Here is a 19,947-nt window from a genome sequence, read left to right as displayed (position 1 = left end):
CACCGTCACTGTCTCACCGGCCCCACTCTCACCGTCACTGCCTCACCTTCCCCACTTTCACCGTCACTACCTCACCGGGCCCGATCTCACTGTCACTGCCTCACCATCCCCGATCTCATCATCACTGCCTCACAGGCCCCTTTCTCACCGTCACTGCCTCACTGTCCCCACTCTCACCGTCACAGCCTCACCATCACTGCATCACCGTCCCCACTCTCACCATCACTGCCTCACCGACCCCACTCTCACCGTCACAGCCTCACCGGCCCCGATCTCACCGTCACTGCCTCAGAAATTCCATCCCAGATGTTGGATCCTCTGAAGCCAATAGCTGTCATGACAAGATTTAAAACTTCTTTCGTACTTTAGCTGAGGACTTGTGAGGCCGATGAACCCAGCAACAGTGGTAGCTTCAGTGATATTCAGGCAGAAGGGAACTGCTCTCAGAGTCAAATGGGCGAGATATTAAATGAGTACTTTGCGTCAGTATTCACCGTAGGGAAGGGCTTGGTGGATGATGAGTCTGCATAAGGGTGTGTAGATAGTTTGGGTCATGTTGGGATCAAACAGGAGGAGGTACTGAGGGTCTTGAAAAACATGAAGGTAGACAAGTCCCCAGGGCCTGATGGGATATACCCCAGAATACTGAGAGAGGCAAGGGAGTAAATTGCTGGGGCCTTGAGGGAAACCTTTGTATTCTCACTGGCTACAGGAGAGGTTTCAGAGAATTGGAGAATAGCCAATGTTGTTCCCTTGTTTAAGAAAGGTGGCAAGGATAATCCAGCTAATTACAGGCTGTGAGCCTTACGTCATTGGTAGGAAAATTATTGGAGACGATTCTTCGAGACAGGATTTACTCGCACTTGGAAATAAGTGAGAGGCAACATAGTTTAGTGAAGGGGATGTCGTGTCTCACTAACTTAGTTGAGTTTTTTGAGGAAGTGACGAAGATGATCGATGAGGGTAGGGCAGTGGATGTTGTCCTTTGACAAGGCCTGTCATGGCAGACTGATACAGAAGGTAACGTCACACAGGGTCAGAAGTGAGTTTTCAAAATGGATATAAAACTGGCTCGGTCATAGAAGACAGAGGGTAGCAGTGGAAGAGTGTGTTTTTACATGGAGGGCTGTGACTAGTGGCGTTCCTCAGGGATCAGGGTTGAGACCTTTGCTGTTTGTAATATATATAAATGATTTGGAGGAGAATATAACTGGTCTAATCAGTAAGTTTGCTGATGACACAAAGGTTGGTGGAATTGCAGATAACGATGAGGATCGTCAAAGGATACAGCAGGATATAGATCGGTTGGTGACGTGGGCAGAGAGATGGCAGATGAAGTTTAATCCGGAAAAATGTGAGGTAATGCATTTTGGAAGGTCTAATCCAGATGGAAAATATACAGTAAATGGCAGAACCCTTAAGAGTACTGATAGGCGGAAGGATCTGGGTGTACAGGTACACAGGTCCTGAAAGTGGCAACGCAGGTGGAGAAGATAGTCAACAAGGCATATGGCATGCTTGCCTTCATCGGCCGGGGCACTGAGTTTAAAAATTGGCAGGTAATGTTGTAGCTTTATAGAACCTTAGTTAGGCCGCAGTTGGAATATTGTGTTTAATTCTGGTCGCCACACTACCATAAGGATGTGGTGACTTTGGAGAGGGTACAGAAGAGATTTACCAGGATGTGGCCTGGTATGGAGGACATTAGCTATGAGGAGAGATTGGAGAAACTTGGGTTGTTCACACTGGAACAACAGAGGTTGAGGGGTGACCTGATAGAGGTCTAAAGGATTATGAAGGGCATGGAAAGAGTGGACAGTCAGGAGCTATTTCCCAGGGTGGAAGAGTCAGGTACCAGGGTTTAAGGTGCGAGGGGCAAAGTTTAAAGGTGATGAACGAGGCAAGTATTTTACATAGAGGGTGGTGGGTGCCTGGAACTCGTTGACAGGGGAGGTAATGGAAGCAGATATTATAGTGGCTTTTAAAGGGTGTCTTGACAAATATGTGAATAGGATGGAAATAGAGGGATACGGCCCCCAAAAAGGTAGGGGGTTTTAGTTGTGATGAGCAGCATGTCGGTGCAGGCTTGGAGGGCTGAAGGGCCTGTTCCTGTGCTGTAATTTTCTTTGTCCTTTGTAATATCAGTAAGAGTGACCATCGCACAGTCCTTGTGGAGAAATAGTCCTGCCTTCACATCAAGAATAACCCTCCATCCTCACTGTCACTGTGCTAAATGGGACAAACTTTGAACAGATCTAACAACTCAAGACTGGATATCCATGAGATGATATGGCCCATCAACAGTAGAAGAATTGTGCTCCAGCACAATCTGTAACCTCATGGCTTGGCATATCCCCCACTCAACCATTACCATCAAGCCAGGGGATTAATCCTGGTTCAATGGAGATTGCAGGATGGCATGCCAGGAGCAGCATCAGACATACCTAAAAATGAGATCCCAACCTGGTGAAGCTAGAAAGCAAAACTACTTGTGTACCAAATAGCATGAGAAGCAAGTGATAGACAGAGCTAAGACTGAAAATATCAGATCTAAGCTCTGCAGTCCTGCCACATCCAGTCGTGAATGGTGGTGGACAATTAAACAACTCACTGGAGGAGGAAGCATCACAAATATCCCCATCCTCAATGATGGAAGAGCCCAGCACATCAATGCAAAAGATAAGGCTGAAGCTTTCACGGCAAACTTCAGCCCAACGTGCTGAGTGGATGATCCATCTCTGCCTCCTCCAGTAGCCCCCAGCATTACAGATACCAGTCTTCAGCCAATTCAATTCACTCCACATGATAGCAAGAAAAAAATAGTTGGGGGCACAATATATTGCAAAGGTTATGGGCCCTGACAACATTCTGGCAATAATACTGAAGCCCTATGCTCCAGAACTTGCTGCTCCCCTAGACAAGATGTTCCAGTACAGTTACAACACTGGTATCTACTTGACAATGTGGAAAATTGCCCAAGTGTGTCCTGTACACAAAAAACAGAAGAAATCCAACCTGGCCAATTACCGCCCCATCAGACTCCTCTTGATCATCAGTAAAGTGATGGAAGGATTAATCAACAATGCTATCAAGTAGCACCTGCTCAGAATTAACCTGCTCACTGTACACAGGTGTAAGAGGTGTTCTGTCATGAATGTGCTATGGCTATTGATTTTCGAGCACATGTTTAGAACTTCGACATATTCTCTTCCCTTAGCAGTTATGCTGTCATAGTCAGATCTTTAATGGCTAAGATAACTTTATCTTTCAGATGCCTGAATTCTCTTGATTCTGAAAGCGGTGTAAATGCAGCCAATTCTGATCAATGGATTCTTTTTTTCATGCTGAGTCCTAATATTGAACACATAACATTCATAAGTTACATTAATTTAGGGTTCAAAGTGTGCCATCAAAGCTTTCAAAATTTCTTCAGACTGTTTCCTTTTTCTGTTCTTTGCAGAGATTTAGAATGGAACATATTTTTACAATCTCTCCCCAGCAATGATAAAAGTGTGGATACTCATGGCAGTTTTTGCTTGTTAATTAAATCAGTCACAATCTCAAAATTTTGCCATTGTGAGTGGAAAAGTTACTATATCTGTTTTGTGCCATCTTTCATTTTGATGGGATCCAGGAGAGGAAAGTTTACAACTATTATGTGACTCACCCTGTGTTTCAGCTGAAGTTTGCTTCCTTCTTTACTTTGCCTTTTCAGTGCTTTTCAGCATCTCTGAACATTTTTGTGTTCCTGTTTTAGTAAACTTGCTTCCATTATAACTGTTCAACTCTCTCTCTCAGTTGAATGAAATTGAAGTAGAATGTGGCTCATAATCTGTCTTTATTAGAGCTGTTTGCAAGGTGGCTGCCTACGGTGAGTGCATTGTGACAGAGGTGAAATGAATACGGCAAGCCAAGAAGCACATTGGTGCGATTTTCATCAAATCACAGTAAATCCCAAAGCTCTTTAGATTCAATAGATCCAATCATTATTATTGTGTAAAAGTACGCAGAACCCAATAAGCACAGAGTAAAATCTCACACAGAGTGATTGAAATGAACGATCAGTTGTCCAGTTTAATTCCTTTCCTTACTTTGAAGAATACCATGGATTACTTTACTGAAAATAGGGCTCAGTCTGGCTATCATGAAAAAGACAAGATGTCTGACTCACTTGGTACTGAACTGAAGAATCAAATGTGTTCTTACGACCTCAAAAGCAAGAAAATGGTAACTGAGTACAGCTAACACTGTGGAGATTAATTCAGATAAGACACATGGAATAGGCTCTTAGGTGATTGGATTCTCTGGTTTCACATTTTCCAGTGATCCTTTATTCTTAATTCTTTCTGCCTAAATGCAGTGAGCATGGGTGAGTGGACTCCATATGATATGAGTTTCCCATCAATCTGCACCCTTTTCTCCCGAAGTATGAACTGTTGTCATTGTTTGAATTCCGGTATTATTGGGTTTGTACTGATGAATGCAAAATGAAAAGTTTCAGCAATATTCAATTTTTATTTATATTCATTTAGGAGGATCCAAATGATCTGAAATTTTGGTTGGATGACATTTATACACCAGGATATGATTCTTTACTGAAGAAGAAAGAGTCTGAACTGAAAAGAGCTAAATGCTGTAAATTAGTAACACTGTCCATTTTAGCAGCCTGCACTTTAGTTACTGTAATCACTATATTAGTAGTTTTTATTGGATACTAAATGATTGAGCCAACAAAGATTTATATAATGAAATGTAATAGTCATGTTTATGTTAGTCGATATGGAAGGGTCATGCTTATGCCAGTCTTTTAGTAGAACAATCTATTAGTTCAATCTCCCTGTTCTTTACCCAGAGACCTGCAAACATTTTTTCTCTTCACATATTTACATATCCACTTCCTCCTTGAAAGTTCCTATTGAATCTGCTTTCACCAGTCTTTCAGGAAATGCATTCCAGATCATACCAGCTTGCAATTTAAAGCTATTTTTCTGAATTGACGCTTTGGTTCTTTTGCCAATTACTTTAGTTCTGTGCCCTCTGGCTAATGATTTTCCTGCAAATATTTCTTCTTATTCACTCTTTCAAAACTCTTTCTAATTTTGAAATATTCTAAACTCAAGTTGCTCTTATCCAATCTTAAACTGACTTAAAGGCCATCAGAGGCTAATTTTCAATTAATGCTGAATTCATGTTCAATCTTTTCTCTTGTAAAGTGATTTTCTTCAGTAAATTTATATAATGTAATTTTATGAACTGAAAATGTAAATTGTTCAAGAAAATAAAGGTCAACAGCAATACTGGTTATGTGATCATTATTCTTCAGTGTTTACTTTGATTTGAACAGAGTTTTAATCTTCACACCAATATTGATGAACATGGAAATGAAGAAAAGTTAGCGCTAGCATATTTGCATAATTCTTTGACATAGCTACAAATATAGGGTACTATTTTCATCACCATCAGGTCCTTTTGAAATGTGTGGTTCCTGATGAAGTCAGAAGTCACATGACACCAGGTTATAGTCCAACAGGTTTATTTGGAATCACAAGCTTTCGGAGCATAGCCCATTTGTCAGGTGCTGCTCTCCGAAAGCTTGTGTGATTACAAGTAAACTAATTGGAATATAACCTGGTGTCCTGTGACTTCTGACTTTATCCATCCCAATCCAACACCAGCACCTCCACGTTAGGGTTATCAGGACCCTGGACCACAATACTGAGTGTGGGCAGAGTTAGAATACATTAGAAAGATACCTGGAAGATTCTACAACGAGGTCTCTGGAAGAAATCCATAAAGCACAGGGGAATAAACACATAGAAAGTCAGCCAATACCGAATGTAACTATTAGTCATTGCCTCATACATCTAAGTCTTGTCTCACCTCATTTGCTCCTGAAACCCCTATTAATTTCTAAATTTCTTCTAGACTTCACCAACTGTCCTTTGTTTTATCATCTGTAAACTTGACATCACTGCTGCCTGTCTCCTAAATTATACTAAATCTTGTCCACCCTCTGCCCCTGTACTCATTAACCTACATTGATACCCTCTCAAGCAACACTTCAATTTTAAAATCCTCATCTTTATTATCAATTACATATGAGGTGGTACACCTCTCAATCCCTGCATCCACCCACAACCTGGCAGCTCTCCAAGATATTTGTTCTCTTTCAGACATGGCATCTTATGCATCCTAGAATTGAATTGCACTACCATTCAGAGTTATGTCTTCAAGTGCCTGAACACTAGGCTCTGAATCTCCCTGCAAAACCTCTCGGTCTCTCCTTCTTCCTTCAAGACATTCCTTAAAATCTACCTATTGAACAAGCTTTTGATCATCTGTCTTAATATCTGCTAATGTTATTCAGTGCCACTTTTGACCTATGAAGTTGCTATGATATTTCATGGGAGATTTTTTTTTTACATTCAAGATGCTATAACAGTGCAAGTTGCTGTTGGCATTGCCTATCAGAAATTAGAGCAAATTTTAAAAAATCAAATGTATAGTTGTCATACATTGGGCTGTATTTTGGCTTCAGGTTCTAATTTTGATGGTTTGGGGTTAGGGTTAGAGTAAAATGGGGTAAATCCTTGTTTGGAAAACTGGAAGTGATCATGAATGAACTTTGGAGGAGATTTGTGAATAGGCAGATACTTACAGGCTACTGCAATGATTCTCATTGAATAATGGGTATTGATCAGGCTCTGTGGTTGGCTGGGTCCATTGGGTAAGGTTCTGCCTGAGCAGCAGCCCACCAGAATTATCATAGTAATGACATCTGGCAAAGGATTCTGAAGAATTATCAATGGACTCAAAACGTTAACTATGCTTTCTCTCCACAGATGCTGCCAGACCTGCTGAGATTCCCCAGCAGTTTCTGTTTTTGTTGCAGTTATGCTAACATTGTCCTGCTGAATAGATCAGTAGCTATCTAGCTTTAATGTTTCTGGATTCAGCTTTAAGGCAAATAGATCACTGATCACATCATCTGCTTTTACATCCTCTCAATAATAGCAATTTATTTATAAATTTTATTTTTTGGTTTGTGGAGTTTGTGGGCTAAGTTAAAATATTACTAATCTCAATTTGCCCTAAATAAAGTTAAGATAGGTTAATTCTTTACAGTTCCCTCCAAAAAAGTTAAGCCTTGTAATTAATAGTGTAAATACCTTTTTATTTATGTGTTAATTATTACAACCTGGGTCATATTTCACCTTGATCTGAAAGTTTCTATTTTCAAAGACATCAAACATATTAATATTAGTCCAATATTTCATACTCTCCTTCCTTAACAATGACATCCTCATCAGCTCCTCTCTTGTGAGAACAGCTGCAAAATATTCATTAAGAACCTCACTCAGATCCTTTGCTTCCGCATATAGGTTCCCAATGGGACCTCCTCGTTCTATAGTTATCCTGTTACACTTTGTATACTTATAAAGCATTTTCAGATAATATGTCGATTTACTTCCTAATGTTTACTCATTCCCTCACTATGCTTTTTAAAACTCCTTTCAATTTCACCTCTCCACTTCTTGTGCTCTTCTTGGTGTCAGACATGAATTTCCCTTTAAAACCTCTATTCCATTCTCCCGGGTCCTCTGTCTCCGTTGCATATGTTCCAATGATGCCAACTTCGACAAAGGTGCCTCCAAAATGTTTGCCTTCTCCCTCAACTGAGGATTCCCCAGCACCATCGTCGACAGGGCCCTCAACCGGGTCTAACTCATCTCCCGCACTTCCGCCCTCAACCCTTCTCTTCCCTCCCGCAACAGCGATAGGGTTCCCCTTATCCTCACCTACCATCCGACCAGCATCCACATCCAGATCATCAGCCGCCAGTTCTGCCACCTCCAGCGAGATGCCACCACCAGACACATATACACCTCCCCTCCCTTGTCCACCTTCCACAGGGACCATTCTCTCTGGGACAATCTGGTCCACTCTTCGTTTACTCCCAACAGCCCCCCACAGTCCCACGGCACCTTCCCCTGCTACCACTGAGATTGTAACACCTGCCCATTTACCTCCTCCCTCCCCAGTATCCAAGGGCCCAAACATACCTTCCAGGTGAAGCAGCACTTCTGCTTGCAAAAAAGACCCTGAACTTCCAGTTGCCTGCCACTTTAACACAGCATCCTATTCCCTGACCAACATCTCTGTCTCAGGCTTGTTGCAGTGTTCCAGTGAAGCTCTACGCAAGCTGGAAGAACAACACCTCATTTTCCACTTGGGGACCCTGCAGCCCTCCAGACTCAATATCGAGTTAATAATTTCAGAGCCTGAACTCTCCCATGCCCTAGACCCCACCCCCACATACCAGGCTTTGTGATCACATTGTCTGCCATTACACTCTACCCACTGATAGCCACTAACAGTCTTCATTAATAGCTGGTCACCCTCCTAATGGGATCATTATCAACTCTTTTGTCTGTCCAACTGTTCTTCTCCCTCTTTGGGCTCTATCCCCCCCTCATTGTTTACTCCTTACTCCTTCCCCCCATCCTATCTTCTGCATAAAAATGACATTTTGCTAGCTACCATCCGTTCTGAGGAAGGGTCATCAGACCCGAAACATTAACTCTGATTTCTCTTCAAAGATGTTGCCAGACCTGCTGACCTTTTCCAGCAACTTCTGTTTCTGTTTCTGAATTACAGCATCCACAGTCTTTTTTGGTTTTTATAAGTTTCCCTTTCTTGTCTTATCCTTGCCTTCTATTCACCTTGTCACCCAGAGGGCTCTAGATTAGGCTGTACCATCCTTTCATTTGTGGGAACTTGCCTACCCTGAACCTCTTGAATGTCTTCTACTGCTCTGACACTAATTTATCTTCAAGTTGCTGTTTCCAATGCACTCTGCTAAATTGCTTCTCAGCCTAGTAAATTTGGCCATTCCCCAATGTACTCCTGTGTTATCTATTTTTCCATGACAATGATAAATCTATGTGGTTTATTTATGAGCACTACAACAAAAATTCTCTTCTGCTGAGTTCCTTCCACCTCCCCAGCTTCATTCCATAAAACTAAGCGATACTTCTAGATGACTTCTGAATTTCATCCCTATTCTTTTTCTCTGTCTGATAGTCACCTAGAATTTCCCTCTCTGCAGTTTCAGGCTGCAGGCTGACCACAATAATGTCAATTGTTGTTCAAGTTCCAAAACCTGGAACTGCTCCAGCTGATACTTCATGCACCCATGATTATCTGGGATATAGAATGCCTCCTAGAGTTTCCGCCTGGGACAGGTAGACCACTTCAGTTCTGAGGAAGGGTCACCAGACCTGAAACATTAACTCTGATTTCTCCTTCACAGATGCTGCCAGACCTGCTGAGCTTTTCCAGCAACTTTGTTTGTTCCTGATTTACAGCATCCACAGTTCTTTTGGTTTTTATTTAGACCACTTCAGGGGTTGAAGGTGTCCTGCACTATTTATTAAAAAAGTAATAACAAATTGCAGATTTCTAGCTTGGAAAGAGAAGAAGAATACTCACCAACTACTGTGGGTATAACAAGAAGAAATAAAAAACTCAACTGCTCCACCTCCACTCCAAAATCCCATTTGCACCAAATTCCTGATTTTAGCACTCAGTTGAGTGAAGCACTATGTTCTGCAATCAATTAGTACAATATTAACCTGTACATATTAATTTTTTTTAAAAATTACAAATGTGCTATCCAGCACCTTTTATTCCATCTGTGAAAAGCAATTCTATGTATAAATTCCAGGAAACTAAGAAATAGGAACAATAGTCTGCACTGATGATTTCTCAGCACAAACACATTTAAATATCCACAGATGGATTAAAAGCTGCTGGATTGGCATAATTATAAATTGGCTCTTTATTTAATATGCGTAGGCTGACAAAAAGATGACAGCTACTTCCATTGCCATAGCAACCACGCAAAAAAGATGAAAGCATAGAAATATATTGTGAAAACACAGATCAGGATTACCTATTTAATGTTCACATTTTAACCCAATTTTAACCAGCACTAAATGTGGACAACTGTGCATCAGAGAAGATTTCACATTCCATTCAATACTTAAAACCATGAGACCATAAGATATAGGTACAGAATTCGGCCATTTGGCCCATCAAGTCTGTTCTGTCAATAAATCATGGCTGATATGTTTCTCAACTCCATTCTCCTGCCTTCTCCACATAATCCTTGTTTCCCAATTGATCAGGAACCTATCTGTCTCTGTCTTAAATACATTCAATGACTTGACCTTCACAGCCCTCTGTGGCAATGGGTTCCACAGATTCACCACCCACTGGCTGAAGAAATTCTTCCTCATTGCAGTTCTAAAGGGTTGTGCTTTCATTCTGCGGCTGTGCCCTTGGGACCTGCTCTCTCTCCTACTAGTGGAAGCGTCTTCGCCACTTATACCAAATCCAGGCCTCTCAGTATTCTGTAAGTTTCAATCAGATACCCTTCATCCTTCTAAACTACATCGAGTACAGACCCAGAGTCCTCAACCACTCCTCATATGACAAGCTCTTCATCCCTGGGATCATTCTTGTAAATTTCCTCTGGACACCGTCCACTACCAGCACATCCTTCTTTAGATACAGGGCCCAAAACTGCTCACAATATTCCAAATGCAATATGACCAGAGCCTTATACAGCCTCAGCAGTACATCGCTGGTCTTGTATTCTAGCCCATTTGAAGTGAATGCAAACATTGCATTTGCCTTCCTAACTACCAACTCAACCTATATGTTAACTGTTACCTCCTCAAAGAATTCTAACAGGTTTGTCAGGCGTGACACCACTGTTTAAAAAGGAAAGTAGACAAAAGATGGGGAATTATAGACCGGTTAGCTTAACCCCTGTAGTGGGGAAGATGTTTGAGTCGATTATCAAGGAAGAAATAGCAAGGCATCTTGATAGAAATTGTCCCATTGGGCAGATGCAGCATGGGTTCATGAAGGGCAGGTCATGCTTGACAAATCTTTTGGAATTCTATGAAGACATTACGAGCGAGGTGGACAATGGGGACCCAGTGGATGTGGTGTACCTAGACTTCCAAAAGGCCTTTGACAAGGTGCTGCACAAGAGGCTACTGCATAAGATAAGGATGCATGGCATTAAGGGTAAAATATTAGCATGGATAGAGGATTGGTTGACTAACAGGAAGCAAAGAGTGGGGCTAAATGAGTGCTATTCTAGCTGGCAGTCAGTGACTAGTGGTGTGCCTCAGGGATCGGTGTTGAGACCGCAATTATTTACAATTTATATAGACGATTTGGACTCGGGGACCACATGTAGGGTGTCAAAGTTTGCAGATGACACTAAGATGAGTGGCAGAGCAAAATGTGCAGAGGACTGTGAAACTTTGCAGAGAAACATAGATACATTGAGTGAGTGGGCAAAGGTCTGGCAGATGGAATACAATGTAAATAAATGTGAAGTCATACATTTTGGTAGGAGTAATAGTAAAAAGGATTATTACTTGAATGGTAAAAAGTTGCAGCATGTTGCTATGCAGAGGGACCTGGGTGTCCTTGTGCATGAATCACAGAAGGTAGGTCTGCAGGTACAACAAGTAATTAGGAAGGCAAATAGAATTTTGTCCTTCATTGCTAAAGGGATTGAAATGAAAAGCGGAGAGGTTATGTTGCAGCTGTACAAGGTGCTGGTGAGGCCACACCTGGAGTACTGTGTGCAGTTTTGGTCTCCTTACTTGAGAAAGGATGTACTGGCATTGGAGGGGGTGCAAAGGAGGTTCACTAGGTTGATTCCGAAGTTGAGGGGGTTGGCTTATGAGGAGAGACTGAGTAGATTGGGATTATATCCATTAGAATTCAGAAGATTGAGGGGGGATCTTATAGAAACATATAAAATTATGAAGGTAATAAATAAGATAGAAGTAGAGAGGATGTTTCCACTGGCAGGTGAAGCTAGGACAAGAGGGCATAGCCTCAAGATTAGAGGGAGCAGATTTAGCACTGAACTGAGAAGGAATTTCTTCACCCAGAGGGTTGTTAATCTATGGAATTCCTTGCCCAGTGAAGTAGTTGACGCTACTTCAGTAAATGTTTTTTTAAAAAAGGTAGATATTTTTTGAACAATAAAGGAATTAAGGGATACGGTGAGAACGCGGGTAAGTGGATCTGAGTCCATGAAAGGATCAGCCATGATCTTATTGAATGGCGGAGCAGGCTCAAAGGGCCAGACGGGCTACTCCTGCTCCTAGTTCTTATGTTCTTATGTTCTTGACCTCTCCTTGATTGGGGGATGCAATGGCGTAGTGCTATTATCGCTGGACTATTAATCCAGAGACCCAGGTAATGTTCTGGGGACCTTGGATCAAATCCTGCCACAGCAGATGGTGAAATTTGAACTCAATAAATATCTGGAATTAAGAATCTAATGATGACCATGAATCTATTGTCGATTGTTGGAAAAACCCATCTGGTTCACTAATGTCCTCTGGGGAAGGAAACTGTCATCCTTACCTGGTCTGGCCTACATGTGACTCCAGACCCACAGCAACATGGTTGACTCAACTGCCCTCTGGGCAATTTAGGGATGGGCAATAAATGCTGCCTGGCCAGTGATGCCCTCATCCCGAGAATGAATAAAGGAAAAAAGACAAAGCCATGCTGACTCCAACCTATTTTACCATGCACTTCCAAGTACGCTACAATCTCATCTTTAATAATGCTCTCTAAGGTTTTGCCACAATCTTTGACCCACACGTTTACATATTTAATTTTGTTGACCGTATGCTATTTAGCTTCTTGCTCAGGTAGTTATCCAGAGATTATTCACTTTTTATGTTCTGTTGTTTAATTTAGCCCCTAACTGCTCATAATCCTTCAACAGAACCTCTTTCCTCATTCTCCCTGTATCATTGGTACCTACCTGGGCCATAACAACTAGATCTTTTCTGTTCAGTTTGCTTATCCTCCCTACAGTCCCCACTGTCATCCACACAGAGAGCAAGAATCTCAAACCTGTTAGACGTGCTCAAGGGCTAAGGCTCCTCTAGCATTACCTCCACCTGCCCTCACTCATAGTCACATTCTCATGTCCCTGACCACTGACTGAATTCAAGGTACTTAATTTTAGGGGTGTGACTGCTTTTGAAACAGTGTCTAGGTAACTCTCCCCCTCCCTGATGTGTCACAGTGTTTGAAACTCAGGCTCCAGCTCATCAACTCTGAGCCAGAGTTGCTCAAGCAAACAACACCTGTTACAGATGTGGTCACTATGAACTACAATGGGGTCCACCAGCTCCCACATTGTGCAGTTACAACACATTGTCTAGCCTGACAACTCTAATTTAATTACTTAGTTCTTAATTTGATTTTTTAAAAATTTGGATTGGTCTTTTAGTTCATAGCCTGCAAATATTTCTCCTATTTACCTTCAGTCTGAAAATAGCCGAGAATAGAAAGTCAAATTAGTAACTATTACCAACCTGAACTTACTGTTTACCCATGATGTCACTTTTGTGGCAGGACCTCTGATGCTGTTAAAAAAAAACTTTACAAACTATGAGCCAAAGAAGTTCCTCTTCCCCTCTGCCCCGATTTCCCATGCTGCCTCCAAATTCCCTGAACTATTTCTCACTCCTGATGTGGTCTCTTCTTCCTGACCCTGCAAGGCTTATTGGTTGTGTACTTTCAACAGGCCCTTTCTTCATTTATCTTTCTCTTTATTCCCAGAAATGCTATCACACACAACTGAGTGACTTTCCCACTCAAGGGCTTCACAAGGGCACGGAGCTGATTATCTCTGACCTTCAAGTGTAAATATGCAATGCAACCTTTCTCTGGTGATCAAAGGTGTGGGATTTGGGGATTTCAGTAATCCTACGGTGGTGTATGTGTGTGACATGTCTTGTGTATATTTGTCGGAATAAGGCCCCATCTGACAAAGGTCTAAGTAAGTGTACTCAATGGTTCTCCTTGTCAGCATGCTCCATGCCCGACTGAATGAAGGAGTATCCTAAACCATCATTAGTGAGGAATGTGAATGTTGACCACTCACATTACTGAGGAGCCGTTCTGTTTTTGCTCTTCCCCGCACCGGTTCATTGGAAACCATGCCCAATGTATCCAGCCACAAGCAGGAGTTAGCATTGCTGTTGCTGCAGTGCTTTGAAAGAACAGAGAAACAGAGAAGGATCAGGCACACCAGCTAACTTTAGATCAATAGCAACCTCCAGTAGTTGCTGAACAGCCTCGACAGGAAGAAGTCACAGCTGAAGGTCTCCTCAGAATGCAAAGGTGCTTCAGCAAGCCCACAGTCTTTCATCCTCAGTGCTCTTTCCTTCAGATGCACAGAGCTGCTGTGGACTGAGGATGTCTGAGCTTCTGTCACTGCCTACTGCTGGAGCAGGACTAACAACTTGAAAGAGTGCCCTTCAAATCCTGATGGACATCAAGGTGACAACTAGACAAGATTTCTGTGTAACCAGCTACTTCCAAGGTTACACCAGGGACTTTTGTGGGATCTCTCAATCCTCACCACAAAAGTATTAAGGCTATTACTGATGCAATTGGTGCTAGCTTGCACGCTTTCTCTCAATTGCCTGTGACAAGGTCAGTGCCAGAAACTGTACACATGTCACATTGCAATTGCCATATTATAACACAGCTGCCTTCACCTATCGAAATAGTTTCCATTCCAACAGTACACAAGGCTTCTGTGATCATTGCCACCGCATCTTAGAAGTCTGTGCCAAGTACCCCAGAGGCTGCCATAAAGCTTATGTCCTTGAGAATGCTCATGCCTCTTACAAGGATGGTTAAGGGGGGACAAAGGCTGTCCTCTCAACTATGACCGGTGACGCCATTATACAAACCCCTGGTTAAGGCCAAATGTAGATTCAGTGCAACCCATTCTTCAAACAGGGCCATTGATACTTGCATTGGTCAGGGAAGAGTCTTGCTGTGCCCTCCAGACAAAGTCTTGCTGGATCATTCTGGCTTGCTGTACTCTGCATTACTCGTGCAGGCCCACAGGGAATGAAATAGACTCTGAAGAGCTGGGAGAGCTGCAGCAATTTTCCAGGGAGGAAGGCAAGGATATTGAGCAAGAAGAACATCAACTTCTGTATGATAAATTCTGAGGAAAGATCACCAGACCCGAAACATCAACTCTGTTTTTTCCTTCACAGATGCTGCCAGACCTGCTGAACCTCTCCGGCAACTTTGTTTTTGTACCTTCTGTATGATACAGCACTGCAACGTAGGGTGTAACAAGCAGGCTGGACTTCATTGACACCTGGTTCCTGTAGATGAGAGCTGGGTGCAGTGATCACTCATTAACTTCATTTTTATTGTTGGTTGAAAGGCAAGTGGTCGCTGTCTATCCTGAAGGAATGCACAGCTTTTTATTTGACTTTTCTTTGCTGTTGCTTAAAACAAGTGAATGTTTTCAACAGCTTGAAGCTTTCTATGTGTGATGCCCCAATATTACACAGTAAGAAGATACAATGCTACAGGGAGCATTAGGGAAAGAATAGCACTCCCTTAGAAAAGGGCTGACACTAAGGACTGGTGACTTGTACAATTTGGTTCTTTAATACCAATACATTTCCCAGTGTGAGATAACAAGGTGTAGAGCTGGATGAACACAGCAGGCCAAGAAATGGCCTCAGGAATGAGGCCTAGGCCCGAAACGTCAGCTTTCCTGCTCCTATGATGCTGCTTGGCCTGCTGTGTTCATCCAGCTCTGCACCTTGTTATCTCAGATTCTCCAGCGTCTGCAGTTCCTACTATCTCTGATAAATTTCCCAGTGTAACCTGTATTTGCAATGATGTGCCAGTGGTGCCAGCTATGTGCCCTCAGGGTTTCCTTTCATTCTTCTCTTTCATTATGTGTTATGACTCCTGGCTGGCTCCACATGAACTGGCGCTTGGCTGGAGTTTAAAAATTATGCTGGAATCCTAGGAGGTCCTGGTAGTAGTGAATACTTCCACCATTCCTGTGTGGAAGATAGTGTGAGTGAGATAGTTTTGTGGCACAGTGCATAGCTAATTAAGGGGGTTCAGACAATTTTGTGAGAAATCTCAATAGGGGTCACAAAGAGAAACCCTCCATGAAACTCAACAAAATTCACATTTAATAAATTTCTGGTAAAATTCAGTCCCCTTTTAGCAATGTTTACACATCTTTCCAAAATGATTGACCAGTATTATAGCTTTCCAATTTCAATCTAAGATTTCACAGAAATTGTTTTTCCAGTGTAGTTGCATTTCTGCATTAAAATTATACTATGAATCCCACAGATTGGTTTTTATAGACACGTCTCCTCAGATTTCCCACAGATTGCTCTAGATCAGAGTGATGCTGTGAGGTACCTTCATACTCATGGTTGTGATTGGGGTAAGTTAGTTTCTGCTATTGATACTCAATTGCTTTTAACTTACAATAGAGATGTGGAACAAAAACAGGAATTGCTGGAAAAGCTCAGCAGCTCTGGCAGAATCTGTGGAGAGAAATCAGAGTTAACATTTTGGGTTGAGTGACCCTTCCTCAGAACGAAATAAAGATTTGGATAATGTTATATAATTGACACGTTTTATGAATTGAGAGGAATCTAGTGGAGCAAATAATTTTTATTTCAGATACTGTATACTATTTTATCATTGCACATTGATCATCTTGATGATCAAACTGGCTGCAGCTGAAAGACTTTGATCTTGACCTTGACCTACAAACTGAGCTTTTCCAATTTTCATTGCTCCTCTTCATGAGACTTCCAGGGTAATACCATAACTTAGGTTCAAAGGTTTCCTCAGAAAGATCTAAGTGAAAGTGTTAGATTTAAGCATACATAGGTACAGATGTACTTATAAATATTTTATTTATATCCAGATTTGGCTCCGTTCCTTCAATTGTCTTCAATATTCTCAATATATTATGATCAGCAAAATAACAAAATGCTTCCTTAAAGCTTCTTGCATTTTAGCAAAGTTCAAGTTACCAGACTGGGAACAACACTTTCACATTTTCCATTGTGTCGCCACACTCATCTGCGAGGTGTTGGCTAATCCAATGATTGACAGGTAGAAGCATTAATCTCTTCAGGAATCACTTTTATCATGCTGTCCTCAATTCAGCTTCCCATCCTCGTTTATGATTTCCTCCTAACTGTCTCATCTGTCTTTGTGTAGCAACTTGGTTTTCTTTGTAACGTTTCTTTTGGTCAGCATTTCTGTGCAATTTCTCATTTGTTTTCAATTTGTCATGGTTCAATTTTCGTTTCTTTAAGTTATGTTATGACTGTATTACAAATATTTATCTCGAACAATGACAATATTGATGTTATGGCCATGAAACAATTCCATGTGGGCTAACAGTCATATTTATGTTTAGTTCTGTTAGCTTCTCAAGCAATCTGAATCATTTTCTAAATCAAAGAAATTGTAATTTAAATAGGCACATGAAAGAAATAATTTTGCAGAGCTCTCGGGATAGAGTGTGGTAAATGGGGCTGATTCATTTGCTCTATCATTGACATGGGCTAGATGGGCTGAATGGCTTTCTTTCTGTTCTTTAGTGACTCTATGACTCTGTAAATGAATGGAAATACAAAACATTATGCTTCTTAGCCTGAAATTGCTCATTTCTATTTATCAATAAATAGTCAAATTTATCAACAAATAAAAACATGAATTATTATTTTATGGTTTATATTTTAGCAATGCAAAGGGAAGGATTAAATTACTCATTAAAAAAACACAAATTTCCTTTCAGAATTGTTGCCAATGATATGATAATATTCATAGAATAGTGTGCCTTTTGTGAATGCATTGACTGCAGCCTGGTAATATAGGCAGTAACACTGAATTATTGCACTACAAAAGCAATAGCGAATGGTCTTTCTTCTTTCTATCATTGCTGCTTCAGTTAGTAAATCTCAACCAGCCTGCAAGATGGAGCCAACACGTGGAAGTAAGGGAATTCTTAACAGGACAAAAAGGAAAGTCTCTCCACAGATGTTGCCACATCTGCTCAGTTTTTCCAGCAATTTCTGTTTTTATTTCTGATTTCTGGCATCCACAGTTCTTTGAGGTTTTTGTTATAGAGATTCCAAAGTAAGTTTACACTGAATTCGTTTTTCCTCCTGAATCTCCTGGTAATGCTGCACCATCAAAAGATCATACACACATGAACGTAAGAACTAGGGGCAGGACTAGGCCATTCGGCCCCTTGAGCCTACTCTGCCATCCCTCATCTCATGTCAGTCTCAACTGTACTTTCCTGCCTGCTCTCCATAACCGTGTCTATCTCCTCAAATTTACTCAATGTCCCAGCATCCACCACATTCTGGGGTAGTGAATTCCGCACATGCACAATCTTTGAGGGAAGGAACTTCCTCTCATCTGTTTTAAATCTGCCACACCTTATCCTAAAATTATGACCTCTCATTCCAGACTGCCCACATGAGGAAACATTTTTTCTAACATCTATTTTGTCAATCCCCTTTAATATCTTATATGCATCAATTAGATCTCCTCTCATTCTTCTAAACTCCAGAAAGTGTAGACCTGAACTGCTCAATCTCTCTTCATAAGACAAACATCATACCTCTGAAATCAATTGTGTGAACCTCTTTGGTACAAGCCCTTCACTTACTCAATTTCAAATTGATAGGAATATGATATTGGGAGCCCTACAATGCAGAGAATGTAACGAAAAAGAATGCAAGGGGTGTGAGGGACATGTTTTGAAGTCTCTATTTACTCCTTTATGAAAGATATGTACTCATTAATCTTCCATAACACTGCACTGAAGTCATAGCAGTAGGAATGGACAAATTAGTTTCTCGATCCTGTCCTATTCAATCAGATCATGGCTGACTTGTACTTTAACTCCATCTACTTGCCCTGGATCTGTAATTTGATGTACCCCTGCCTAACAAAATCATAAACGTTTTAGGTTTTAAATGTTCAATTGACCAAGCCTCAACAGCCTTTTGGGGAAGATGGTTCAGATTTCCAACAGCCTTCATATGAAAAAAACATTCACATACATTATCCATCAACTGCCAAGCTCTAATTATTTAAAGATATGCCTCTTCAGTCTGGAGTCTCCTACCAGAGGAATTAGCTTCACTCCAACAGCTTTATGAAATATTATTTTAATCATCTTAACCATAACCATTTGTTCACCACCTTCTACACATAGGTGAATACCAGCCTAATATCTGCAACCTGCCTGAGTTGTAGTGGACAGGCTTATGTGTACCTAGGAACCCGAGAGCTAAACTGCCTGGAGTGTAGCTCCTGGCAGTGTCATTCATGACAGTAAGGGTAAGGGGGTGGTTCCCGACAAAGCCCAATTCATGAAGACCTCAAAAGCAGAGGAGGGGGAGGCTGATAGCCGAGCTTACATTAGAGCATCACAATGGTTGTGAAGACAAATGAAGGCTGCAACAGAGAAAGCTCACCTGTTGCCTTGGTCTCCATGTCATTGGTCTTTGACCGCTATCTACTAATGTCCATGTGGTCACTGTCTGTGCACTAGCCTCCCCATATTAAAAGATGTCACCAAAGACATCCTCCCAAGGAGTACCAGTCCTACTTACATCCCTGACAAAAGTCCTGTTGTGATCAGCGAGTGGTGGAGGGGGCAGGACTGTGATACCTGGAAGCCCCAAGTCACAAACTGACACATTAGGTGGTCGGTGTCAGACTCAGTTGCTTTGCTCCTGGACCAGGCAGGTAGAGCATTTCCACAGCTGCGCCCATGACTGAGCAGCCCTGTTTAACACTGTTGAGCTCTGCTCAACCCAGTAAGGCAGGGGGCTGGAAAAGGTGTGCTAAAAATAGCCTGCCCCAAAACTCCTCACTGGATTACCATGTCCAAGGAATCACCCACATGTGGTCAGAAACAAGGAATAATAAACTTTGGAGCCTGGAATGTAAGAACCTTGATGGACCCAGCACATATTGACCAACCTGAGAGAAGAACTGCGA

General features: G+C 41.6%; 1 protein-coding gene across 1 annotated transcript in view; it reads left to right on the top strand.

Annotated features, from left to right (window-relative positions):
- The window catches only part of minar2 (membrane integral NOTCH2 associated receptor 2), a 13,521-nt gene extending 8,803 nt beyond the window's left edge, over window positions 1-4,718 (top strand). The window contains exon 3 of the mRNA XM_020531869.1: window positions 4,536-4,718. Within this exon, the coding sequence (XP_020387458.1) occupies window positions 4,536-4,718 (183 nt within the window). The remainder of the gene's footprint in view (window positions 1-4,535) is intronic.
- Window positions 4,719-19,947: the final 15,229 nt, after the last annotated feature.

Source organism: Rhincodon typus, chromosome 3, assembly GCF_021869965.1.
Source record: "Rhincodon typus isolate 14 chromosome 3, sRhiTyp1.1, whole genome shotgun sequence".
Lineage (NCBI taxonomy): Eukaryota > Metazoa > Chordata > Chondrichthyes > Orectolobiformes > Rhincodontidae > Rhincodon > Rhincodon typus.
The sequence above is the reverse complement of the archived record's forward strand: the minus strand, read 5'-3'. Positions and strand labels throughout refer to the sequence as shown.